The sequence below is a fragment of the Clarias gariepinus genome, chromosome 25 (genome assembly GCF_024256425.1).
Source record: "Clarias gariepinus isolate MV-2021 ecotype Netherlands chromosome 25, CGAR_prim_01v2, whole genome shotgun sequence".
Lineage (NCBI taxonomy): Eukaryota > Metazoa > Chordata > Actinopteri > Siluriformes > Clariidae > Clarias > Clarias gariepinus.
This window is the reverse complement of record NC_071124.1, coordinates 5,430,430-5,454,519: the sequence shown is the minus strand read 5'-3', so window position 1 is coordinate 5,454,519 and position 24,090 is coordinate 5,430,430. Positions and strand designations below refer to the sequence as shown.

The 24,090-nt window shown below is 38.5% G+C and overlaps 1 protein-coding gene across 1 annotated transcript in view; it reads left to right on the top strand.

Moving 5' to 3' along the window:
- The window catches only part of LOC128513180 (death-associated protein kinase 2-like), a 34,838-nt gene extending 11,079 nt beyond the window's left edge, over positions 1 to 23,759 (top strand). Inside the window, exons 2-12 of the mRNA XM_053486855.1 lie at positions 5,328 to 5,455; positions 6,172 to 6,393; positions 9,791 to 9,929; positions 10,537 to 10,666; positions 13,800 to 13,848; positions 13,960 to 13,986; positions 15,713 to 15,865; positions 15,952 to 15,997; positions 19,008 to 19,097; positions 19,304 to 19,387; positions 21,020 to 23,759. Coding sequence (XP_053342830.1) covers positions 5,394 to 5,455; positions 6,172 to 6,393; positions 9,791 to 9,929; positions 10,537 to 10,666; positions 13,800 to 13,848; positions 13,960 to 13,986; positions 15,713 to 15,865; positions 15,952 to 15,997; positions 19,008 to 19,097; positions 19,304 to 19,387; positions 21,020 to 21,100 — 1,083 coding nt within the window. The 5' untranslated portion in view covers positions 5,328 to 5,393 and the 3' untranslated portion in view covers positions 21,101 to 23,759. The remainder of the gene's footprint in view (positions 1 to 5,327; positions 5,456 to 6,171; positions 6,394 to 9,790; positions 9,930 to 10,536; positions 10,667 to 13,799; positions 13,849 to 13,959; positions 13,987 to 15,712; positions 15,866 to 15,951; positions 15,998 to 19,007; positions 19,098 to 19,303; positions 19,388 to 21,019) is intronic.
- Positions 23,760 to 24,090: the final 331 nt, after the last annotated feature.

Here is a 24,090-nt window from a genome sequence, read left to right as displayed (position 1 = left end):
AAAAAATTTATAATTTATTTACAGTTGTACTGTACCACCACTTTTTACATTTGTGTGTGTGTTTTGTTTTTGATGCTTTACATTGTATATTTGTGTCAAAGCTGTAGACTTACTTTGTTGGACTTACGAACAAATCCGAATTACGAACTTACAGTATTTATAAAAACGTGATACTTTCAGTATCGCAATTTGAATCGACTCGGCTCCTGCAGTCCGTATTGTGATACTAATATTATAGTGTATTGTACTGGTGATTCCCATCCCTACTGCACGTGTGCTGCAAAACCAACCTAAATAGTGGACTCCATGTGATGTAGCATTGTGTCATGATTTGTGTATTTGTCTACGATTTTAGACCGTTACTGTGCTCTTATTGCGTTCTTGGCAGTGTGTGTAAGAGTATTACGTGTAGTGTTTGAATGCCTAACCTACCATAAAGCTCTGTTTTGCGGACTCGTCTATTGGCTCTTTTCAGGATAAGTAAATACTTTTAAAAGCTTTTAATTTGGAACACAGATCATGACAACAATCCCAATGACAGTGGAAAGTTTTTAAAAGTAGCAATGCTCTCGATTTTGTTTAACATCACTGAAAACGGTTTATTGTTCGACTTGAGTAGAATCTACAGTTTTGGCTTTAAGGGATGTCAGCTTTAATCCTCCAGATGTGCATAAGATACACAACGGAGGATGTGACACACGGTGTTCACGTTCAGTACACAAGCGTAATGTCATTTGTCATATAAATACGGTGCTCCTTTTTGCCCCATCACAGTGTGTGTTCTGACTTTTCTACCAAAACCAGCATTAGCCTTTTGATCAATTTGATCTACACTAGTGCTTCCATTGGATCGGACTACATGGACCAGACTTCGCTCCCCATGTGCATCAGTGAGCCTTGGCCAGTTCACTGGTTTTTCTTCCTTCCTTCCTGACCAGTGTAGCCTGGGAACATCCCACAAGAGGCTCTTTTTTTTAGATTTACTCAAATCCTTACGCTTGACCCATTTTTTTTGTTTCCAACATCAATTTTTGGGAAAAAAAAACTTCCCTTGCTCCTTAATACAAAATATCCCACCCACTTCCATCCGCCATTGTGATGTGTTATTGGAAATGTAGCAACTGTGAGAAGGTTCAAATTGTGATGGCTAGACAACTAAGACAGAGCGACTCCAAAACTGCAGCTCTTGTGGGATGTTTCCGGTCCACAGTGGTCAGGAAATACCAAAAGTCATCCAAGGAAGGAAAACTAGCAACTGGCAACAGGGTCATGATGTGGGGTGAAGGCTGGCCCGTGTAGCCCGATCCAATAAAAGATCTAGTGTGGCTTAAATTGAGGAAAAGGTTAATGCTCTGATCTTCTGCTAGTAATGTTATGGCTGATCAGGGTACAGTGTGTGTGTGTGTGTGTGTATATACAAGCCTTTTTAACTTTTCAAGCTAAGATTGCTGTTCTGTCCCTCATGCTTGCAATGCACTGATGAAAGAAATTGAAACGCAGTGGAGCAGGGACTTCCTCGCTTATTTCTTTTCATTAAAGAAATCGAGTGGCCTAATGGGATGGTTTTGCTTTTCAGCATGGAACGTGATCTAGGAAAAGAGCTGGCGATTCCTCCTCCATCATCATCATCATCATCATCGTCATCATCGTCATCCACAATGAGTCCCTTTCATCTCGTTTTGGTTCATTCATACTCCAATTACACCTCGCTCCAATTCAAATCGTACAGCTAGCACTGCTGCGTTCTGTTTTTAGACGTCGTGTCAGAAGATGTGGCTTCCGTGCTGAGTTTGAGGCTGACCAGGCATCTGATTGCGTGTGTGATCGTGCATGCTCTGTTTAGTGACGGAGGTTTCAGGGCGTTTGCTGATAAACGGGGTCTGGTCCTGCTTTCCTGGTAGCCTGTGTAAATGTTTATTGTCACAGATCCTGCATTGTCTCTCACAAACGTATGCAGTAGACCATGCAGTGGATCATGCAGTAGCGATGGTCTCTTTGGTTTTATTGTTCAGCACACACGCGCACACATGCACACAAACATCTGTTTTGGTTGATTGTGGTTGCGTGGGTGTGTGATGGTTCCATCGTCACAATAATAAGATACAGTGTTGGTTATTTATTCAGTGTGTTCCAGATTGAAAAGTAGAAGAACATAGAAAAATAAATAGGTCAACTAAAAAAAAACTTCCAGAGTGTCATGTCCTTTTTTTTTTTATCCATTTGTCGTTACACTTTTGAATAATATAATAAAACTTTCGAGTAACTCTAAATGCTCTTTCTCTTAGAAGATCTCTTTTTTTAATTTTCTGTTGACATTATTTCGACAGCTTACCATATTACAGTGTGGTGTGAAAACAATTAAGTATGGTTACAGTGTTAAAACAAAAAATTACAGTGTTTATTCAAAAATAAATTAAGCCTGAAGTGAATGTTGTACAGAAAAGTTTCAGAGATAAAGTCCTGGAAATAAAATTCCTAAGGTGATGGTCCACAGAGGAGATGCAAAAAACATCCCAGAGACAAAGAACCAAAGACAAAGTGCCAGAGACACATTTCCATTGTAGAAGTTCCAGGGATAAAGTACCAAAGGCAAAGTTCCTGAGCAAAAGTGCCAGAGATAAAAGGGCCAGAAAACAAAGACAATGTTCCAGAGATAAAGGACCAGAGACTACATACACAACTGCCATTGATGAAGATCCACAGGGAAAAGTTTTACAGATACAGTACCAAAGTCACTGTTCTAGAGAAGCAGTTTAAGAGAAAATGTTCCATAGACAGAAAAGTTTCAAAGAATTTTTTTTCAGAGATAAAGTACCAAAGATGAACTTAAAGAAGTTCCAGAGAACACTTCTGGGAGACAAAGTACCAAAGACAAAATTCCAGAGAAAATGTTCCAGAGACAAATTACCAAAAGCAAGATTTTTAGAGATAAAGTACCAAAGACGATGTTTCAAATATAATGTACAAGAGATAAAGTTCTGAGGCAGAGGTAGTGAAGATAACGTAACAAAGACAAAGTTCCAGAGCAGAAGTGTCAGAGATAATGTCTTCTTCTTTGTCTTTCAGCTATTCCCTATCAGGGGTCACCACAGCGAATCATCTGCCTCCATCTAACCCTATCCTCTGCATCCTCAACTAACACACCAACTAACTTCATGTCCACTCTTACTGCATCCATACTGTAAATCTCCTCTTTGGTCTTTCTTTAGACCTCCTTCCTGGCAGTTCAAACCTCAGCATCCTTCTACCGATATATTCACCATCTCTCCTCTAAACATGTCCAAACCACCTGAATCTGGCCTCTTTGACTTTATCTCCAAAACATCTAACATCAGGGGTTGTCCCTCTGATGAACTCATTCTCGATCCTATCCATCCTTGTCACTCCCAAAGAGAACCTCAACATCTTCATTTCTGCTACCTCCAACTTTACCTCCTGTCTTTTCTTCAGTGCCGCTGTCTCTAAGCCGTAGAGCATCGCTGGTCTCATCACTGTCTTGAACACCTTTCCTTTCATTCTCTCTAATACTTTGTCGTCACATAACACACCTGACACTTTTCTTCACCCATTCCAACCTGCCCGGACACGCCTCTTCACGTTCTTTCCACCTTCTCCGCTGCTCTGGACCGTTGACCCTAAATACTTAAATTCCTGAGGCAGCAACAAATTCAGTGTTCTAGAGATAAATGCCCAGATATGATGGTCCAGTGAAAAAACTGCCATGGATGAATGTCCAAAGACAAAGTTATACAGATAAAGTACCAAAGTCACAGTTTCAGAAACAAAGTTCCAAAGAAAATGTATAAACTATATAGAGATGAAGTACCAAAGCCAAACTTCAAGAAGTTCCAGAGAACACCTCGGAGAGACCAAGTACCAAAGACAAAATTCCAGAGAAAATGTTCCAGAGAGAAATTACTGGAGACAAAGTACTAAAGACACCGTTCCAGAGACAACGTTCCAAAGCAACATTCATAGAAATAAAGTGCGAGAGGCAACATTCTAGAGCAGAAGTGCCAGAGATAATTAAATTAAATAAGACAAAGATAATCTTCGAGAGATAACGGAACAAAGCCAATAGAGTAATGTCTCTATTAGAGAAGAAATTCCATCTCTTTATGATTCCATGTAATTTCATAAGGAATGAGATCAACATAGCATACAGTTATATGAACATAATTCATGTCAGGGTGGTGAAATACATATAAATTTTCATAACGATATGCTATAGTGTTTTTGAAGTCACAAACTGACCCTGAAGACAAATCACAGAGAACATCAACACATCAACATTTACTCTGCAGCAAATCCATTAGTTTAGAGCCTCTGCGGTAAAGTCTTCCTGAGAATGAGTTCTTAAAGGCGTAAAACCGACTGAGGTTTACAGAAGACTTCGGCCACAATACAGTGATGAGACTCGAATGTTGGAAATCGAGGGAAAAATTGCTGCGAACAGATTTCTGTACACACAATTATTCACCAGCACCACTTGCACGTTACAGGATCTCAGCTGGCCTCCAAGCTCCAAGCTATTTCCACATGATTGAACCATTAAAGGAGTTCCTGGGAGGCCAGTGTTTGAGACGTAAAGCAGGCAGTCTGATCATGACTGAGAAAACTTTCCACCTTAATGATATCCAAGCACTAGTGAAACGCTCGGATACGTGTATTATTGTAGTATAACTGTATTCTGTTATTCTGCACAATCAAAAGTTCTGGTTTGACCTGAACACCTTCTGACCAAACAGATTTGAGTGTGCAATACCTAGTTTAATTAAAGAAACCCCGTTTGCATTGAGATATGTTAAGCTTTTTATTTCTTACCGCTTTATGAGAGGCTTGAACATGTGCAGGCCAGAAGGTTCACAAAATGCAGCATCCTAATGGTTTCTTTAAACAAAAACCAATGCCAAATTCCTTTTGCTATTTTTTTCCTACCCTTCTCGGCTAACAACGAGACCTATTGTTAACTCTACAGGGAGGTGGAGTTAACCAAGGGATAGCTAGAAAGTATGAAAAGACTTTAGTGTAACTCTAACCTGGGAGTTTGTCATCAGGAACAATCCGTTTCAAGCCTGATCATGAGAGTCATGCTGGCTCGGAGAGTACATAACATGGCTTCCTTCCTTCTGTCCTTCCTTCCTTCCTTCCTTCCAAGGCTAATTTGGCATTTCCTTCAATAAGTCTAGGTGGGGGGGGTGTTTATTCAAAAAGCTTTCTGCAAAATATCACGAATACACGAGCATCAGAGTATTGTTAGATCTTAGATTTAGTAACATTTTGTTTACTTTATTCTGTAAATTAACGAATGTGTGTGTGTTTTGTAGGTGTAAAAGATGCAAGACTAGCGCATATCATTCTGAGAAGAGTGTGGACTAAGTCACAGGAGTGCCATGGCTCAGATCAAGCTGCAGAACGTAGAGGACTTATATGAGATCGGAGAAATACTAGGCAGGTAAGTGCGAACAGGAAGCAACGTTCTGTTAACAATTCAACTGACGATCTAAAATAAAAAAATAAAAAAACAGTGAATTTAGGAGCAGTGTTGGGGGACGTTATTTTTACATTAAGTAACTAATTACATTACAAAATGACTGTCTTTAAAAAAAGTTACATTACAGCGTTACTTTCTGATAATAGTAACTAGTTCGAGTACTTTTCCGTTGCAGAAAATAAAAACTCCTTTGTGATTCCTCATGCATGTTGTTTTAGTCAAGACCTTTATAATTATTCTACCATCATCACTCAGCGAAGTTTGGCCCATAATCTGTTAACTACTAATACCCCTATCTCATCGCGGTTTTCGCGGTGGCCGTAAATACGGTTCGTCATGATTTCCCGCGAGTTGTAGCGCTGTGATTAGGTTTCCATCTTCCCGCGTGGGAAGATAGTCAACATATATGTTGACTTACATAGTCAACATAAATCGTCTGAATAACGGATTACATTTCTGAAATGGCGGACCTAACGCGTTAGATTACTCGTCACATCAAAAACGTAATCCAAGTACTCTAACGCGTTACTTTGTGTTACTTTGTGTTACTTTGTAACGTGTTACACCCAACACTGTTCAGGAAATAGTCATTCTTTTATACACCTAGAATTTAAGTGAATAAGATGTATTCGAGAACGGCGTCTTCGCTTCGGAGATTAATGGAAATGTGTCGGCAGCGGACACTTCGGCCAGGTGCGGGAATTGAGAGAGCGAGCCGGCGGCACCTGCTGGGCGGGGAAGTTTGTGAAGCTCCGGCGCAGCGTGAGCAGCCGTCTAGGCGTAGAAAGGAAGAGCGTCGAGCACGAGGTGGAGATCCTGCAGAGCCTGCAACACGTCAACATCATGGCCCTGAGGGACGTTTTCGAGAGCCGGGCCGAGATCGTCCTAGTCGTGGAGCTGTGAGTAGCACATTCACTCCTAAATGTGAACGACGTGAATGAAAAAAGGATCTTTAAAAGTTTATTTTTCATAGTGTACTTTCCTTTTTATTGTGTTGCGTGTTTGTTTGTGTTTCGTGAGCATACTACATGTAATTACGAGACACCATCGTGTTGATTTGGCTCTGTTGGGTGACGCATACAGGGGAAAATATATTCATCAACAAAACAAAAAACGCTGGATGGTGCGATGTGATCTGGGAGAAAATTGCTCATACCGTCCTCTTCTACTCAACATTTTTATTCCATTTATGGCGCAATTTTAACTGCAGGCGAATACCGAAGGACTGGCAAAGTTTCCTTAAATTCTGTCCAGACAGTTTTGCGTGCTGAGACAGACAGACAGAAATGTTTCCGTGACTAGTTTATGGTCCTCCGATGTACTGTAGATCGAGTTTAGACAAAACCTTTCTTTTATTTACATGGATTATAGTTTAGTTATATTTAATATTCTGGAATCAAGTTAGTTCTTGTGTTATAACAGCTAGATATCAGTCCATCAATCAGGTTTTTTTGTCTTATATCATTGAAGTTAATAATCAAAAATTGCAGTTAATTACGTTATAGAGAAAAATACTGATGCCCTTAAGGGACACAGAAGGGAAAAAAAAACTTAGATGAAAACACTCGTAATTTTTTTCCTTAAGTGTAAATCCAGGACAATGTAAAAGAGCACTGTCGCCTTGCACCTCCAGGGTCCGGGTTCGATTTCCGGCCACGTTCCATTCCCGTCTCTGTGTGCATGGAGTTTCCTCGTGCTTGATGGGTTTCCTCCAGGTACTCTGGTTTCCTCCCACAGTCCAAAGACGTGCAGATTAGACTAATTGGCGTTCCCAACTACACAAGGGTGTACTTGTCTCGTGCCCCAAGTCTCCTGGGATAGGCTCCAGGCCCCCCGCGACACTGTATACAGGATAAAGCGGTATAGAAGATGAGTGAATAAGTAAGAACAATTTCCTGTTCTTTTGTTAGCTGTTAACAAACCCCTGAGGGAGATTAAGAAATCCCGCCTTCTGCGTCATGACTGGTTACAAGAATTCATTCTTATCTGTGATTGTTCAAAACCTAGACTTAAAATCGCATTTTAGCACAATTTTTGTTAATATTTTAATCTGTGTCAGTTTAAATCTATATTTATTTAAAAAAAAGATTTTTTCTTTTAAACTTTTAAAAAGTGTGAGGTTAAAAATTCCCACCAGATTGGTTACAACAATCCAGTCCGTAAAAATGTCCGTAATGTTCAGTAGTGAGCCAGGGGGAGCTCAGTGGTTAAAGCATTGGACTACGGTTCGGAAGATCCCAGGTTCAAACCCCACAACCACCAAGTTGCCACTGTTGGGCCCTTGAGCAACTCAACTGCCCAGATGTGTAATGAGAAAAAAATGTAAGTCGCTCTGGATAAGAGCGTCTGCCAAATGCCTAAATGTAAATGTAGTGGGAATCGTATGCTTCCATAATATTCCATAATCTCACTCATTCATGCGTCTTTAATATAAATCCAGCGCGATCACGGATCTCAGCGAGAGCGATGTTGTACTGTAAGTTAGTGAAAAGTTCAGATGGCTCACTTGGACTGCTACAGAATATGAGGGTTTAACGGCTGGTAAGAGAATCTGTGTGGTATTAAACAGATTAAATCTAAAGAACGTCACACAGAGGCGTTTATATTTTTGTCATACTGTACACACAGCCTGTATTTTAATCTGACTAATACGGCAGATTAACATCAGGAAAAAAACAGGAGGATCAGATAGCACAGGGAATACTGCCGCCTCTGCTAGGGTTGCTGAGGAATGGAAAAGAACGAATGCACACACACACACACACACACACACACACACACACACATACACATGCACATAGCCTCGCATCAATGGGAGGTGTGTAGGCTCGAATTTTCCACTCGAGAACCTTTCGATGAGTGTGTGTGTGCAAAGACAAAGGACTTAACTGTGGCTGGTGTGTGATATGCATATATCATCTCACAAAAGGCATCGATGCAAATGTTTTAGCGCCCAGCGTCTTTGCGCAGTGCGAATGCACCTGGAGCTTCAGTGTTTGTTCTTGTTTGTAACACGTCTCGGTGTCCTAATTTATCAGCCGCCGCCGACAATCGGATTCCGAACCATCTATGGTGTCCCTGTGGAGGTACGCGCTTCTCATCTCCGAAAAGCATCTCACGGGGACTGAGATATATATGACAAGCCTGAGAAAAGAACGCTGTTATTTTTTGAGGCTTTTTTTTTTTATATTCCCTAAAGTAACTTTGGTATTAATGATTAAAGGAAGACATAAATGGCTCTGTGGGGGTTTTGCTACATTTTGGGTTTTAGGAGTTTTAATAAGCAAGCCAGAAGTTTATATGGCGCTGTTTTGCACGTATGGGTGGTTTGGTTTGTCATAGACGGTTACCGAAAAACTTTTAAATCACCCGGTTATGCAAAATGTCAAATGCAAAGACATGCAGATGGGGCTTCAGTCTGTGTGCGCACAAAAAATGTTTCCCTCTGTTGTGACCTCATACTGTATACAAGGACATCATTTTCTGGCTCAATGCTTAATTATTCCCAGTTCTCCCATTCGCCATGTGCCATTTTTAAGAGCTATAGTAAATAAGGTTAGGCTAGCGGTTAGAAGCTAACTGCGATGTTAACTCAATGTTAGCTCATACTCATATTCAGGATAGCATCGACGGTGGTACGACGGTGGTATCTTGAGAGGAAACATAATAGTACACATTGCTTGTTAAAGTTAAAATCAAGTCAAATTCGGAATATTTCTAAAAACTGGGCTAGTTATAGAATCGCAATCCAAATCGATTCGACACCTGGGTATCGTGATAATATCGTATCGTGCGTTCCCTGGTGATTCCCATCCCAAGAAAAAAAAACCACTGACTGCTACACTGACACTGGAGACTCCTTCCTTGTCTTAATTGGTATTTTATGACAAATCCACGTATAAATTGTTTCTTTAAAAACAATAACATATTAGAACAAGCTTATTAGAATAAATCTTTGTCTGTGCTAAGATAAGAGAAAATGTATCACTTTTTATGGAATAAAGGAACAATTTTGCGTATGCGGTTAGAAGATGGAGAAAGGTTTGTAACAAATAGGTTGTGTTTAGGATGAATTTTTATTTAACGATAAATTTTATAATTTATAAATGTATATTTCTTATGTGTGCTTTATTTCGATAAATTATAATATTTGTAAGATCGTCCAAAAACAGATTTTATAAATAGATACTGTAATACTGACTTTAAAGTTTTAATAATAATAATAATAATAATAATAATAATAATTATAATAATAATTATTATTATTATTAACAGCTGTGCTGGTCTGTTGTTTAGCATCCGCGGCGGGGAGCTTTTCGACTTCATCGCCGAGAAGGAGAACGTGACGGAGAACGAGGCCATCGAGTTCCTGAAGCAGATTTTGAAAGGAGTTGGCTTCATGCACAGCAAACAAATCGCCCACTTCGATCTGAAGGTGAGGGAGAAAACAAGCTGCTTCTGGCTCACAGACACTCACGCCTTTATCTCCTCACGTCTAAAAGCTCTATTTCTGCTCGGGTGCAAGACAGCAGAGTCGCTAATTTGGCTTGGGTGTAACCCAGCCTTTTTTATTTTATTTTTTATTTTTTTGCTCTTTTGTTTTTTTATTTTGTATTTTTGTGGTCAAAGACTAAAGCACCATCGTGGTGTGTGTGGGTGGGGGGGTGGGGGGGTGTACTGGTAATCTTGAATTGATCATAAAACGACGCCTGCTAAACTAACACGAAGGGGTTTTTCCCTGATTTCTGGATTAAAGGTCCCCTGCTTTGTACAGTTTCAGTATTAATGTGTCTCCTTCATGACAATACAGATGTGTTTCTAATTAAATCCAGCTGACTCCAGTATGTGCGATAATATAATGAGTAGATTCATATTCACATTCAGACCTCAGCATTTACCAAATACTTGTGTGAGTTTTAGATGTAATTTATTTCTTGATCTGTGACCTGGAATGGAATTTGTGCACATCTGGAAAGCATCATATTAAGGCATGGGGTTGCATTCCATATCTTATTTTTATTTTGTTAATTATTAATATGCAGCCTGAGAACATCATGCTGTCGGATAAGAACGCGGAGCATCCCGAGATCAAGATCATCGATTTCGGACTGGCGCACCGCTTCGACGCGGGAGAGGACTACAAGAGTCTAGGTGGCACCCCTCAGTATATAGGTGAGACATGGTGTGTGTGTGTGTGTGTGTGTGTGTGTGTTTACATTATATATGTGTGTGTTACGTGTTTTATCTGTAAGGACACAAAATATGAAAAAGGCTTCACCGGACCATCCTATTGGCGTGTTATACTACTACTAACATGACTTTCTAGGCAAAGTGTATAAAATCGAAAGGTCTGAAGGATTTCCCTTTTGTGTATAAGGTCAAGGTTTAGATGTAGCCACAGCGGTAAGGGCTGCGGGAAAACCCCTGTAGTGGTATTTTTATCACGAATGAAACATCAGCAGGAAGAAGCAGAGGAGGAATAGATGGATGGATATAAATGATCAAGTGGAACCATACAGTAGAACTAGAGCGTGTAAACTGGACACTATGCACTTCACCCGCTTCCCTTCGCACCCTGACACGCCCATCAGGCTGGAATAGGCTCAATCTGAACTCACTGAATTAAATCACATGACCTTTTTCGTCGCTCCAAAGTTAAGTCTTTATGCTCACCAGCAAATGTAACTCTTTTTTTTGGTTAGTGTCACTAACAGATAGTTTTTTATGGACACACAATCCTGTGAGTTCTCGTCACACTGTGTGTGTGTGTGTGTGTGTGTGTGTGTGTGTGTGTATGGAATGCTCTTACTTTCACTTTTAAACGTAGCTATTGTTTTTAACTATCGATTGTTTTACCATGCAAAAAATTGCATTAGTGCAACTTCATCAATGTCCATTTAGGATTTTTGTTTTTTTTCCGATTACATTTCTTCCACAAAGTTGACAGTTCAGCACTATCCACAATAAGTGTGTGAGTTCTTAACCCCATGCTTGATGCAGCCCAATAATTTGACCCTGAAATTCTAAAATCTTTTCTGAAAAGATGATTTTTTTATTATTTTTTTTTTTTTTATTTATTTATTTATTTATTTATTTTTTATTATTTAATGGCCAGACAGTGTATTTTAAAAGAAAAAAAGACATAAATTTAATTGCATAAATTTAAAAGAAGAAAATCATCAAAATATTAAGTGACAAAAATATGTAAAATAAATGCAAAGCAAATATTAGAGTAAAAAAAAATTAAAACAAATAATAAAAAAAAAACTGAGTTTGGAAAGAAAAGCTAAAAAGAGTAAAGAAAGTCAGAAGAAATCATAAAAATATAGATGGAAGGAAACAATTAAAACATAAGTCATGGATACCAGAATTATCACAGATAAAAAAAATAATAAAACACTTAACAAAAGTTATCAAATGTATGAAAATTATTTTTAATTTTTGAATTTTTTTAATAAGGTGCTGATCTTTTAATCATTCAAATCCTAATTTGTCATGTCTGTCGTGCTGGACATAAAGCATGCTCCTTGTACTTTATGGGCGTGTGTGTGTGTGTGTGTGTGTGTGTGGGTGTGCGTGCGCGCGCACACAGATGGCTTGTGTTCTGAAACTAGCAAACAGGCAGTGGTTTAGGACAGGAAGAGCAAAATAGGAGCACAGATGTGGTTTTAGTGAGGTGTTGGAGATCTCAGGGCCCTCAGAGTCTATTTTGTGCTTTCTGTTACCTCTTCGTGCAGCTTTACGAACAAATCGGCATGGCGTCTGGTTCATCATTAACATCTGAAACAAAACTTTTTGTAGCTTTTCCGACGTTTGTGAAATGTCCTGCACAGTGCCCCTAGTGGTCAACCTTACACAATGGCCTCCAGACACAGGGATACGCAGATAATAAGTCAGCTGTCGAATCGTGTAGCTTTAAATGAACACTCTGGTGTGTGCACAGGAATGTGTACAGCTCCAGTAATAGGCTCGAATTCCGCGGCTGTGAATGTCTTGAGGGGGTTCAAACTCCAAACAAGTCAAACTGGGACTTTTAGTTCACAGTACGAGAGTAACAACTCCTTTTTTTCTCTAGATGATCCCCTGCCACACTAATGCACTTATTTGCTTGGATACCATGATCAGACACCCTGGCCTCCCAGGAACTCCAGTAACAGCCCAAACATGTGGAAATGGCTTGGAGCATGAGGTCAGGACTGTATGGGAGATGTAGCCGAGTTCCTGTAATGTGCAGGTGGTGTTGGTGAACGATTGTGTGTAGTGTCCACACAGACAAGGTCTGTAAGGTCTTCCGCAGGTTTTCTGTAATTTCATGTGTTCCGCTTGATAAACAAAAACAAGACTGCAGTGTGCCCCGTGCCATCTTAGCCCGGGACCTTCATTTACGTACGGACTTCTATAAAACTTTTGCACCATTTAAATGCTTTAATCCGGCTAAAAGTCTCATCAACGTACTGTGCCTGACGTGTCCTGTAAACGTCCATCGATTTTACCCCTTCTTTCGGGAGAAATGTCAAAAGTCTCGGTTTGACTTGAACACCCCGTATATTAAATCAGCAGTACTAAAAGTCTTTCCAGATACGGTGCATTAAAGACGAAACTGAAGATTTCAAACTTCCCCACGTTGTCATGGTCGCTGTCATGAGCTGCATGTTGAAAGGAAAAGCTTTACTACAGTACATTGCATTTCTGCTCCAATTGTGGTTTTGACCGCCCGGGCCATGACACACTCGACTTGGCGAGCAGAAATTCAGCCTCCCAGCTCGCTGACTCACGCTTGAGAATTTGCACCCCGGCACAAAGTCGAGAGCTATGAGCCAACGTCCTCTGTCCCTGTATTCCCAATCAGAAAAAGATAAATAAATAGATGGACCAGTCTAGTAGGTAACAGTGCTTCTCCCAGATGGTGTACCATTCTGCTAACCCGTGTGACACAGGTTTAAATCACACACGTCTTTATTAATATCTTGTTCTGGTGTGCTGTCGTAGGAGAACGTTCGTTTATTAGGTGACGTTTACGGTATTACTACAGTATTACAAAATTCGCCGCACTAATAAGAAGTGATGTGATGTGATGGTTACAGCCCTGACTAGGAAGTTGTGACAGCGGCTCACTACGGCGATGACAGCTCTGTAATTTCTTTAAAACGAAATTGACAATTAAATCCGCCGATTCAACATTGCCTTTGTGTCGCTGCCTCGTTTCAGCTCACACTCTACTGGTTTAAGTTCTCCTGTCTGTGTCTCCCCTTCTAACCTTTAGTTCTCTTTTTTCTTACGTTCACTTTTGCTTTTTGTTTTGTAGCTCCTGAGGTGATAAACTACGAGCCGCTGAGCGTAGCCACTGACATGTGGTAAGCAACACACACAGCTTTTGTGAAAACACACACCGTTTCCTGTTCTACTGGGGTTTTTTGTCTTGTTTCTCATCAGCATCTTTTTCTTTTTTCTTTTTTTTTCCCCAGGAGTGTCGGTGTTATCACATACATATTGTAAGTTCTCTTGGATTGTCATTGTGTTTATGGCAGATATGATGAGATATAATTCATTTCTCTTGCAATTGCCTGGCTGTTTAGTGTTTATTTAATCTGTACAGCACAGTGTAATGGATCTCACTGGTTTCTTAGTAAAAAAAAAAAAATAAAAAAAAACACCAGGCCTCTGTTTCTGCACCTGCACACTTACTTACTTACTTACTAATACTTACTTACTAATACTTACTTAAACATTACTTATTCAGTTGCCTATTTATTACTTACATATTTAGGTAATGTTTATTTATTTATTTATTTATTTATTTACTTTCTTACATTACCTACTTACCTTCTTACTTACATAAAATGTACTTGTTTTAAATAGCTATCTATTTATTTATTTAAGTAATTATTTATTTGTCTAAATCATCTAATTATCTAACTTTTATTTTACTGACTATTGTTGACTATTTATTACTTACATACTTAACATAGTTAATATTTGCTGATTATTTATTTATTTATTTATTTACTTACTCACTGTACCTACTTTAATATATTTACATATATTTTCATATTGTTTGTTTATTTATTTATTTATTTATCTACGTACATACTTATTTTATCGACTTGCTTAATTTTTAGTTAAATACTTATGAACCTACATACTTACTTAAAACTTACTTGTTTAGTTGCTTATTTATTACTTATATAGTTACTATTTACTGATTTATTTATTTATTTACCTACTAACTTACATAAAACTTACTTGTTTGAATCGCTATTTACACAATTTGTGTGTTTATTTATCTATCTATCTATCTACTTACAGTACATACTTGTTTTTTTGACTTACTTAATGCTTAGTTAATTCCTGACTTTTATGCTTACTTACATACTTCTTTACTTTCTTTCTAACTTATCAACTTACGTGCCTACAGTACATATTTACTTCCTTTCTTTCCTATAGTAACATCTTACTTAATACTTACTTACTTGCATATTTACTTACATACATACCTTTTTATCTACTTACCTTTTTACTTAATATTTATTTACCAAATTAAATACTTATTTACTGACTTACTTGATACTTAGTTATTTACTTATTTGTTTACATTCCTAATTTCTTATATATTTTTTTACTTACTTATCAATCTACTTACATACTTATTTAATCATTTGCCTACTTTCTTACGTATTTATTTGCTTACTTATTTATTTCCTTATCTACTTCCTTCCTTTCTTAAATATTTACTTATTTAATTACTCAGTGCTTACTTGTATACGTACTTATTTACTTACATACATACATACTTAATATTTATTTAGCTAATTTTTTCTTGCTTATTTTTTTTACTTACTTATACATTTTTTATTTACTTACTATATACCTTTCTTACATATTTATTTAATTACAATACTTGCATACTTACATATTTACTTACCTACTTACTTAATATTTATTTACCTATTTACTTACTTATTTTTAGAATTGTACTTACTGTACACATACTCAACAAATATTTATTTAATACTTATTAAATTCGTCAACTACTTACTTATTTAATTACCAAATACTTATTTATTGATTACATACTTTTTTTATTCATTATTTTGCATATTTTTTGCATATTTTGCATATGTATCTACAGTACATTAATTGAGTAGACTTAAATTTCCATTTCATTTGTAACAGATGACAAAAATAGAAAATAGTCCTTTATCATTGTCTTCCATTCAGATTAAGCGGTATATCACCTTTCCAAGGAGATACGGACGGAGAGACACTAAGGAACATAGTGGATATGAAGTATGATTTTGACGAGCATTACTTTAGCCAAACAAGCAACATGGCCAAAGACTTCATTGAGAAGCTGCTCGTGAAAGATCAGAAGTAAGTACACGATAATACAGAAGATAATAGAAATTTGTTTATTAAAATGAGGGCTGATTTTAGAGCCTGTGTTTGTCTCCACACAGTGAGAGAATGACAGCTGAGGAATGTTTACTGCACCCCTGGATAAAGGTAAAATTTTCTTTCATTTTTTTTTTGTCCAACATTTTGCAATAACTGGAGGATTAACACAATAAATCAATGTTTCAGTGTTTCTCTATCATGCCTGTGCACTCATGTCCGTCTGATGCATACAGGTTAATACGTCAAACAACAGATACGTCTGCCTTCAGAATGTAATGAGCTAGTATTTTATGACGCCCAATACTGTCACAGGGTCATAAAAATGTGGCAATAAAAGTTTCATCTGTTGAAAGGAAAGTAAATTGTGTAAGGAGTGTCTTGAGCTAAGCTGGAAATCTTGCCAAACTGCTTTAGGGTGAGTCACAAATAGTGTTGGTTGACTTCATTAGGCTAATAAAGTGAGTTATTATCCTATCACACACATTCTCATACACTCACTCACACATTACGGGCAGTTTCAAAAAGCCAATTATAATCGCTAATTATCATTTCTAGCTCACACAAATTCTACAGTATATACAGTGAGGTCAATAAGTATTTGATCACCCTGTGATTTTGCAAGTTCTCTTACTTAGAAATCATGGAGGGGTCTACAATTTTCAGCATAGGTTTGAGGTCGTTACAGTAGCTGTCATAAAGACACCTGTGCACCCCACAATCAGCCAAAGTCTAAGTAGACACATGGGGTATCAGTGATGCTAAGAAGGGTGAAGAATCAGCCCAAAACTACACGGGAGGAGCTGGCCAATGCCGTGAAGAGAGCTGGGACCATCGTTTCCCAGGCTACTATCAGTAATACACTAAGACGTCATGGTTTAAAATCTTGCCTCAACGAACGGTTCACCTGCTTAAGTCAGCCCTTCTCCAGTCCAGGCCCGTCTAATGTTTGCAAGGGACCATGGACAGGGACAGGACGACTGCACTGTATTAAGGAGAGGATGAACGGAGCTATGTATTGTGACATATTGGGAAAAACGTCTCTCCCTCAGTCAGAGCACTAAAGATGGGTCGTGGCTGGGTCGTCCAACATGACAATGACCCAAAGCACACAGCCAGGAAAACCAAGGAGTGGCTCCGGAAGAAGCATATGGACTATTTAAAAGCAAAATAACAGGTCTTTGAGGGTCAGAAATCTGGCTGATAAGCAAGTGATCAAATACTTATTTGACACAGTAATTTACAAATAAATTGTTAATAAATCATACAATGTGATGTTCCTGGATTTTTCTTCTTAGATTCTGTCTCTCACAGTTAAAATGCTCCTATGTTGAAAATTGTAGACTCCCCCATGATTTCTAAGTAAGAGAACTTGCAAAATCACAGGGTGATCAAATACTTATTGACCTCACTGTAAAAAAAAAAAAAAAAAAAAACCTTTATATGTTGTTTATTTAACTTCTTTGGAAGGAGTCTCCAGTGCCAGCACTTTGTAACAGGCTTTTTATATGAGTAAACACTCATTTTATTTATTTACATGCAGATTTTTTTTTTTAGTCTCCTTCTTTCGGTTAGTCCCGTTAGAGGTCGCCACGGCGGATCATTTTCCCCAGCTACCTTCTAACCATATTAATTTCACCTCTCTAACTTTGTCCCCAAACTGTCCTACTTGCACTGTCCCTCTAATACACTCATTGCTAATCTTGTCCATTTTTGTCAATCCCAAAGCAAATCACAGCATCTTCAGCTTCCTGTCTTTTTGTCAGCGAGAGCCTCCAAACCCTTCAACATTGCTGGTTTTACTACCGTTCTGTAAACTTTCCCTTTCATTCCTGTTGATACTTTTTCGTCACAGTTCAGTTTCTATGCGTACCCTTTAAAAAATAGTAGTGAAATCTTGTTACTTTAATCTTTGATATAAAAACTATTACATCCCGTGGGTGCTGCTCTCAAACCCTTATGCAAGGCTTCTGAGGGCGTTAACGAATTAGTAGGACGCGAGTGCTTATGACACGCATGGGAAGACCTTTCCGTTCTGAGATTGCGTGGGATTATTAATTAGGGAACTTAAAAGAAACTAAAGGAACAACTGAAAACAAAACACAAACAGAGCTCCGCCATCTACATGAGACCGGACGGGGCTCTAAAAACTAAAAATAAACTCTCGCCCTCTTCGTAGATGTTGGCTGGGCCTTGGCCTTTGTCTTTGAGCTTGACAAGCACTTTTTCTTTGTGCTGGTCCTGATACCGTACGGGTGCTACCTAATGTTCGCATAAAGCCATAAATAGGCCAACTGACAGGTGCAGCAAACTGACGTTTGCGCTGACTACCTCTACAGTGCCGTTGCCTGGCAATCGTGCATCTAGGTAAACGCCCATTCTTAACAGTGCAAAATGTTTTCTCGCAGCTCTGCCCCTCACGAGACCCACATCGTTACAGTAGACCCATGGTGGTGGGGCAGAAGCCGCTAGGACGGGGGTATTGGGTGCCCTTTAGACATCTTGGGGCGCACTGACATCCCCAGCTGCAGACAGAACAGGGCGGCCAGTCAATGCGGGGGTTGTGATGTTGCAGCCAGGGAAACTCCAGCACTACTCTCTGTTCTGGCACCCATTTAACCAGAAACGAGATTCGCTCGTGATGCAAACACACTATGTTAAGAATGTAATAATACGCACGCAGGGCTTCTCAGAGGGGTTTGTGAATAGGAGGGCGTGGGAGTGCTTACGACGACTAGAAGACCTTTCCGTGCAGAGATTGCGTGGGTTTATTAATTGGGGAACTGAAAAGAGAAAAAAGCCCCGCCGTCTGCACAAGACCTGACAGATATCACATAGGGTGCTGCTCTACGGTGCGTCTAGGGTAACCATGGATCTGCCTGTTCAGAACCCGCAGCGCAGCCGTCTATGGCCGTTCTGACCTGTGTTTTTTCGAAGCTCTGCTTCTTGCGAGACCCGCAACATTACCAATCCGTTTGTAATTCTTGTGACCTCACATGGGGTCGTACCCCCCAACCCGTGCTCTTAGTGATAAGTTTGATGTCCTCAATCTGTCAATTTCATTGTTTCTTTTCCTCTCTCCCCATGCTCCAAATCCTTCCCCTCTCTCTTTCTCTCTCAGCCTCTGACGAATAAGCAGAAAGCGAACAGGAGTCGCTCGTCCATCAACATGAAGAGCTTCAAGAAGTTTAATGCCAGGAGAAAGTGGAAGGTGTGTCTTTGTGCATAAAGTGGAATCATACTGCCATCTGTCTGTCACTGTCAATATTACAACTATGGGATGCTCAGAATTTCACTAAGCTGTTCACAGATTTAATATCAGTCAATTATTAATCAAATAAATTTTGAAAAGTAGCCCCGAGACTTGACCTTGAAGTGACTCTTGTATAACCTTGACACTCTTCATCCTGCATTCAGATGTCCTATAACATGGTGTGGGCGTGTAACAGGCTGTGTCGTCTGCATCTGCTCTGCAAGGGGAACAAAGAGGACGAGCAGCTGGTAAGGATTATTTAAAAAAATAATAGGCTCATGATATCGGTCTGTATCTTCTTCTTTAATTTTAACACTTGGACTTGAAACTGATAATTGTCCGTGTCTGTATACACAGTAGCTGGGTTTTATAAAAATCTGCATTTAAAAATACATGCTGTGGTTTGTAATGTTTGTCATTTAGTAAATAAATTTAAAAAATATATTAAAAACAATTTGTGGTTCGAGTGGGAGGCTGGAAATCTATTTTCCGTGTGTGTTTTTTTTTAGTGTATATTAAAGTATAGAAATATACTGTATAATACAGTACATCTTGAAATGCATGTAACATATATTGTTTATTGTGGCGGTAAATTAGCGTAAAAAATATACAGAACTGTAGTATACACACGTAATCAACTTTATAAATTAATTTTCTTTTTTTTCTTTTTTTTTTAGAAATCAGATGGTTGTTTGTTACATTTCTTACTGTAGTTCTTCTGTTTTTCTTTTATAAATGATGAATAATCGTATAATAAGAAGAAATATCTAAATGGGTTACATAACACAACACAACACCTCAGTCTTTAGTGGAGCATTTAGCAATAGGAATTTGGAAAGGTTGAGTACGCTGGGAAAAGTATTTTTAGTAAAAAGGAGATAGAGGACAAAAGAATTTGGAGGATTTGATGAAAGAGGAATTAAACTGAAAGGGAGATGAAGACCAGAAGGTGGCGGTGATGTAACTGGATGCCAACCGCCGTGAAACAATAAGAACAACGAACAAACAATTATTTTTTAAAAACTATCATAAAAAGCAAAAGTGAACAAAAAAAATAAATAAATAATAAAATATCTAATGAAACAAAATTTCAAATCCACTTTTACCTAATAATAAAAAATTGTGTATTAATAAATAATAAGTACAGTAGTTTAAAACATACTATAATAATATAAATAATCTCATATATAATAATATATATTATAAAGTAATAATATAATATATTATACAAATATAATATATTATATAAATATAATATATTTTAAAGATGTAGGATATTTTAAAGATGTAAGATATTTTAAAGATATATATGGTCGAGCCCGAAATTATTCATACCTCTGGCAAATTCTGACTTACAGTTATTTAATCGGCAAGTTTTTTTTTGACCAGAAATGACAAATGCGTCTCCCAGAAGATAATAAAACTATGTACAAGAGGCATCATCGTGGAAAAGATTATTTCTCAGTCCAAAATTACTGTCGCCCTGCACCTCCAGGTCCTGGGTTCAATTCCCACCTTGTGGTCTATGTACAGTACATGGAGTTTGCATGTTCTCTCCATGCTTGATGGGTTTCCTCCGGTACTACTGTTTTCTCCCACAGTCCAAAGACATGCAGATTGTCCCGTAGTGTGTGTGGTTGTGTATGTGCCCTTAATGTGTTTGTACAGCCTGACCAGGGTGTCCCTCGTCTCCTAGGATAGGCTTCAGGCTCCCATGACCCTATGTACAGGATAAAGCAGTATATGCGATAAATGAAAAAGTGAAGTGAACAGTTTTATTCATTTAAGGCTTTTTTTTTTCTTGTAAATTATTTAATTGAACAGATTATTATCATGATGAGTATGAATCTATAACCTCATGCTTGTTCTTCGTCTTCCAGAGAGGTTGCGAGAGCGACCAGGAGGACACGGAGACCAAGCCGGCTTCGCTGATCCGCCGCAGGCTGAGCAGCAGTTCCTGAACCTCTCCTCCGTCTTCTCCCTCGTCTCTCCTGAGAGTACACGTGTCGCAGGGTCACACGCTGTCCCGGAGTGCGCAGTACCCAGTCGCGCACTCTTATTTCATTTCACTTTATGCACAGTTTGATGATTACGCTGTAATACTGATGTGTTCTGAACGAGCGCTAAAGTGCATATGGCAGCCATATGTGCAAATGTCAATTTTTTTTTTTTTTTTTTTTACTTTTTGTCTTTGAAATTGCACAATTTCATTTTGTGCGCACATCGATGTGTGAGGGTTTCAACACACACACACACACATACACACAACACTGTAAATACCCTTCTTTAGGGAAAAATATGGACCGGTGTCATACATGAAGTCTGTTTTGAAGTGTCTTTGGTTTACATACGTATATTTTTATTTGTTTTTTTGTTGTTGTTGTTGTTGCTGTTATTTTTTTTTTTTACATTTTAATATATTTTAAAAGGAAATAACAATTCAAGGTGATAAGCTGTTAAATACAAACTGTTGAAGTTTCAGGTTACACGTGAATTCTACGAAAATCCAAGAAAGTGAGAGTTAAACCGACTGACGGCCATCTTCGACATCTTAGTAAGTGTTAGGCCACGACTGAGGCCGGGTGTGTGTCTGTGAAAATACAGATTAATAACTGCAGGGTCATAATCGCATCGCAGGAACAACAAAGATATAAGAAGTGCACCGTTCCTCAGAGATTAGAGATTAAATAATTTCTTTTATTCTCCTACTTGGTGCTTCTTTAAAAGCATTCTTTAAGAATTCAATTCACTCTGGTCCAAAAATACATTTTAAGAGGGGTGTTCAGGTCAAACCGAGACTTTATGTGAGTAAAAACTTCCTTTATTTCTCTATATAATCCCCTGCTACATTCACGCACCTATGGAGATCCGAATTGTTTCACTAGTGCTTGGATAAAATCAAAGTAGGAAGTTTTCTCAGTAAACTGGAGGCATGATCAAACTGCCTGCTTCAAGTCTGAAACACTGGCCTCCCAGGAACTCCTCTAATGGCCTAAACATGTGGAAATGGCTTGGAGCGAGGACAGGACTGTATGGGAGATTTGGCAATAATTTCCAGATGAGTTCCTGTAACGTGCAAGTGGTGTTGAAGGGGCCCCATGGTATCACCGGGTGATGCTGTAGCCTCTCGCAGATGAGGGCCTAGAGAGAGCTGATTGGCCGAGCTCTTTTAGAGGGGTGGGATGGGAGGCACTTAGCGGTCTCCCCTCAATCACGGCTCTACAGCCAATCAATGGGCGTTCCAAGGGAACATGTGATAGTCTTCAGCCCTTCCTGACTGACTGGTAGTAGTAGCCTCAATGTAGGAGCCCCCTAGTAACAGGTGGAAATTGGATACGTTTAAATTAGGGGGAAAAAAACACCATTTTTTTTTTTTTCGTTCTCTTCTATTTTACTGCGGCTGAGAGTCTTATGACCGTACTGTGCTTGAAATCTTCAGTAAATGTAAAAAAAGATTTGTTTTAAATCATCACAAGTCCCGCTTTGACTTGAACATCCCTTCCACAAAAAAACCTGCGGGAATTGTGGCGCTACGGAACAGCGTTTACTAAAAAGTAAGTTTGAGCGCCAATGAGGTGGGCGCCATCAGTGGCCGGGAGCCAGGTGAGCAAAAATGGCCGTTCTCTCAGGGCAAGGGGGTTTAATAGGCTCTCTTTCACTGTCAATCAAAGGGACATTCACCAGAATGTCGATCTCAGTCTCGTCAGTGCTTTTTTCCCCCGTGTGTGTTGCACTGCACTGTGATGCTGCATGATCAACAGTTTAGCTTAAAAACAGATTTGTCTTGTTTGCTTTGCATGTCTCTGAAGATGAAGAGGAAAAATGAAAATCTGTGAATAAACAAATCAGACACGTCTTTTTATCTGGACTATGGCTGGTACCTGAGCGTTTCTTGGCTTACATTACATTTGCATATTCTAACCTGACTGGCTGTTGGAGTTTATGATGCAAAACCTGATTTGCATAAGTTTACTAAAAACACCCAGGTTTTGCTTTTACGCTCTTATTCAAATTAATTCTCGTGAAAGACTTACATTTAAATAATTACCACAATTGAAGGTGATTCAAAGCTTAGACCCTAAAACTTGACACTAGCAAAAAAATAATAATCAAATGTATGCATGACAAATGGTGGTCACTGATACCCGATCTCCTCAGCACAAAGAAAACATTTTGTTTGTTGGTTTGCCGTAAAACTCGAATGTCTACGCGGACTTTGAATTAAATGCTTAAAAGCCATAATTTGGTAACCTGAGGAGACAAGGCTGGGTTGTTTGCAAATAATCTGGTTATAAATAACGAAATTCAAAACCCTGTGTTAGCGCATGAAAGGAAGAAAGTTGCCCCGAGCTCAGGGACGACTTCAAGAAATGCTGCCTGTGACAACACGAACAAGTGCTTATGAACAAAATGAATGCAGGTGATACATTAACCTTGTTTTCAACTTTATTGTAATATGCTCTCATTCATTTCAATGTAGGATGGAATGAGAATGTCTCGGAGTGGATGGAGTTTTTGAAGATCTTAGATTTCAGAATTAGAAGAAATGTGATGCTTTTAGTTTTAATTTTCAAATGCTGTTTATGTTCCATCACTTTAATAAAAAAAATTTAAAGCTAAGTCTGGCTTGAGGGGTTTACTGTCATGTGTTTGTACATAATTGATTGTGAAATGTTGTTGAAATTAATCCTGAACTGTTGTGTCACATCTCCGGAGTTGTGGGATCAGATCTCAGCTCTGATCTGTGTTTGTGTTTATTTTATTTAAATTTCAGAATTTTGACTTTTTCTTAGTATTCTGACTTTTTTTATTCAGTTTTATTCAAAATTCTTTTTTCTAAATTTTTTCATAATTCTGCCTTCAAACTCACTTCACACTCATTATTTTGACTTTATTTCTAGAAGGTTTTATCAGATAGAAATGTCAGAATTCTGAGATTAAAGTCAGAATT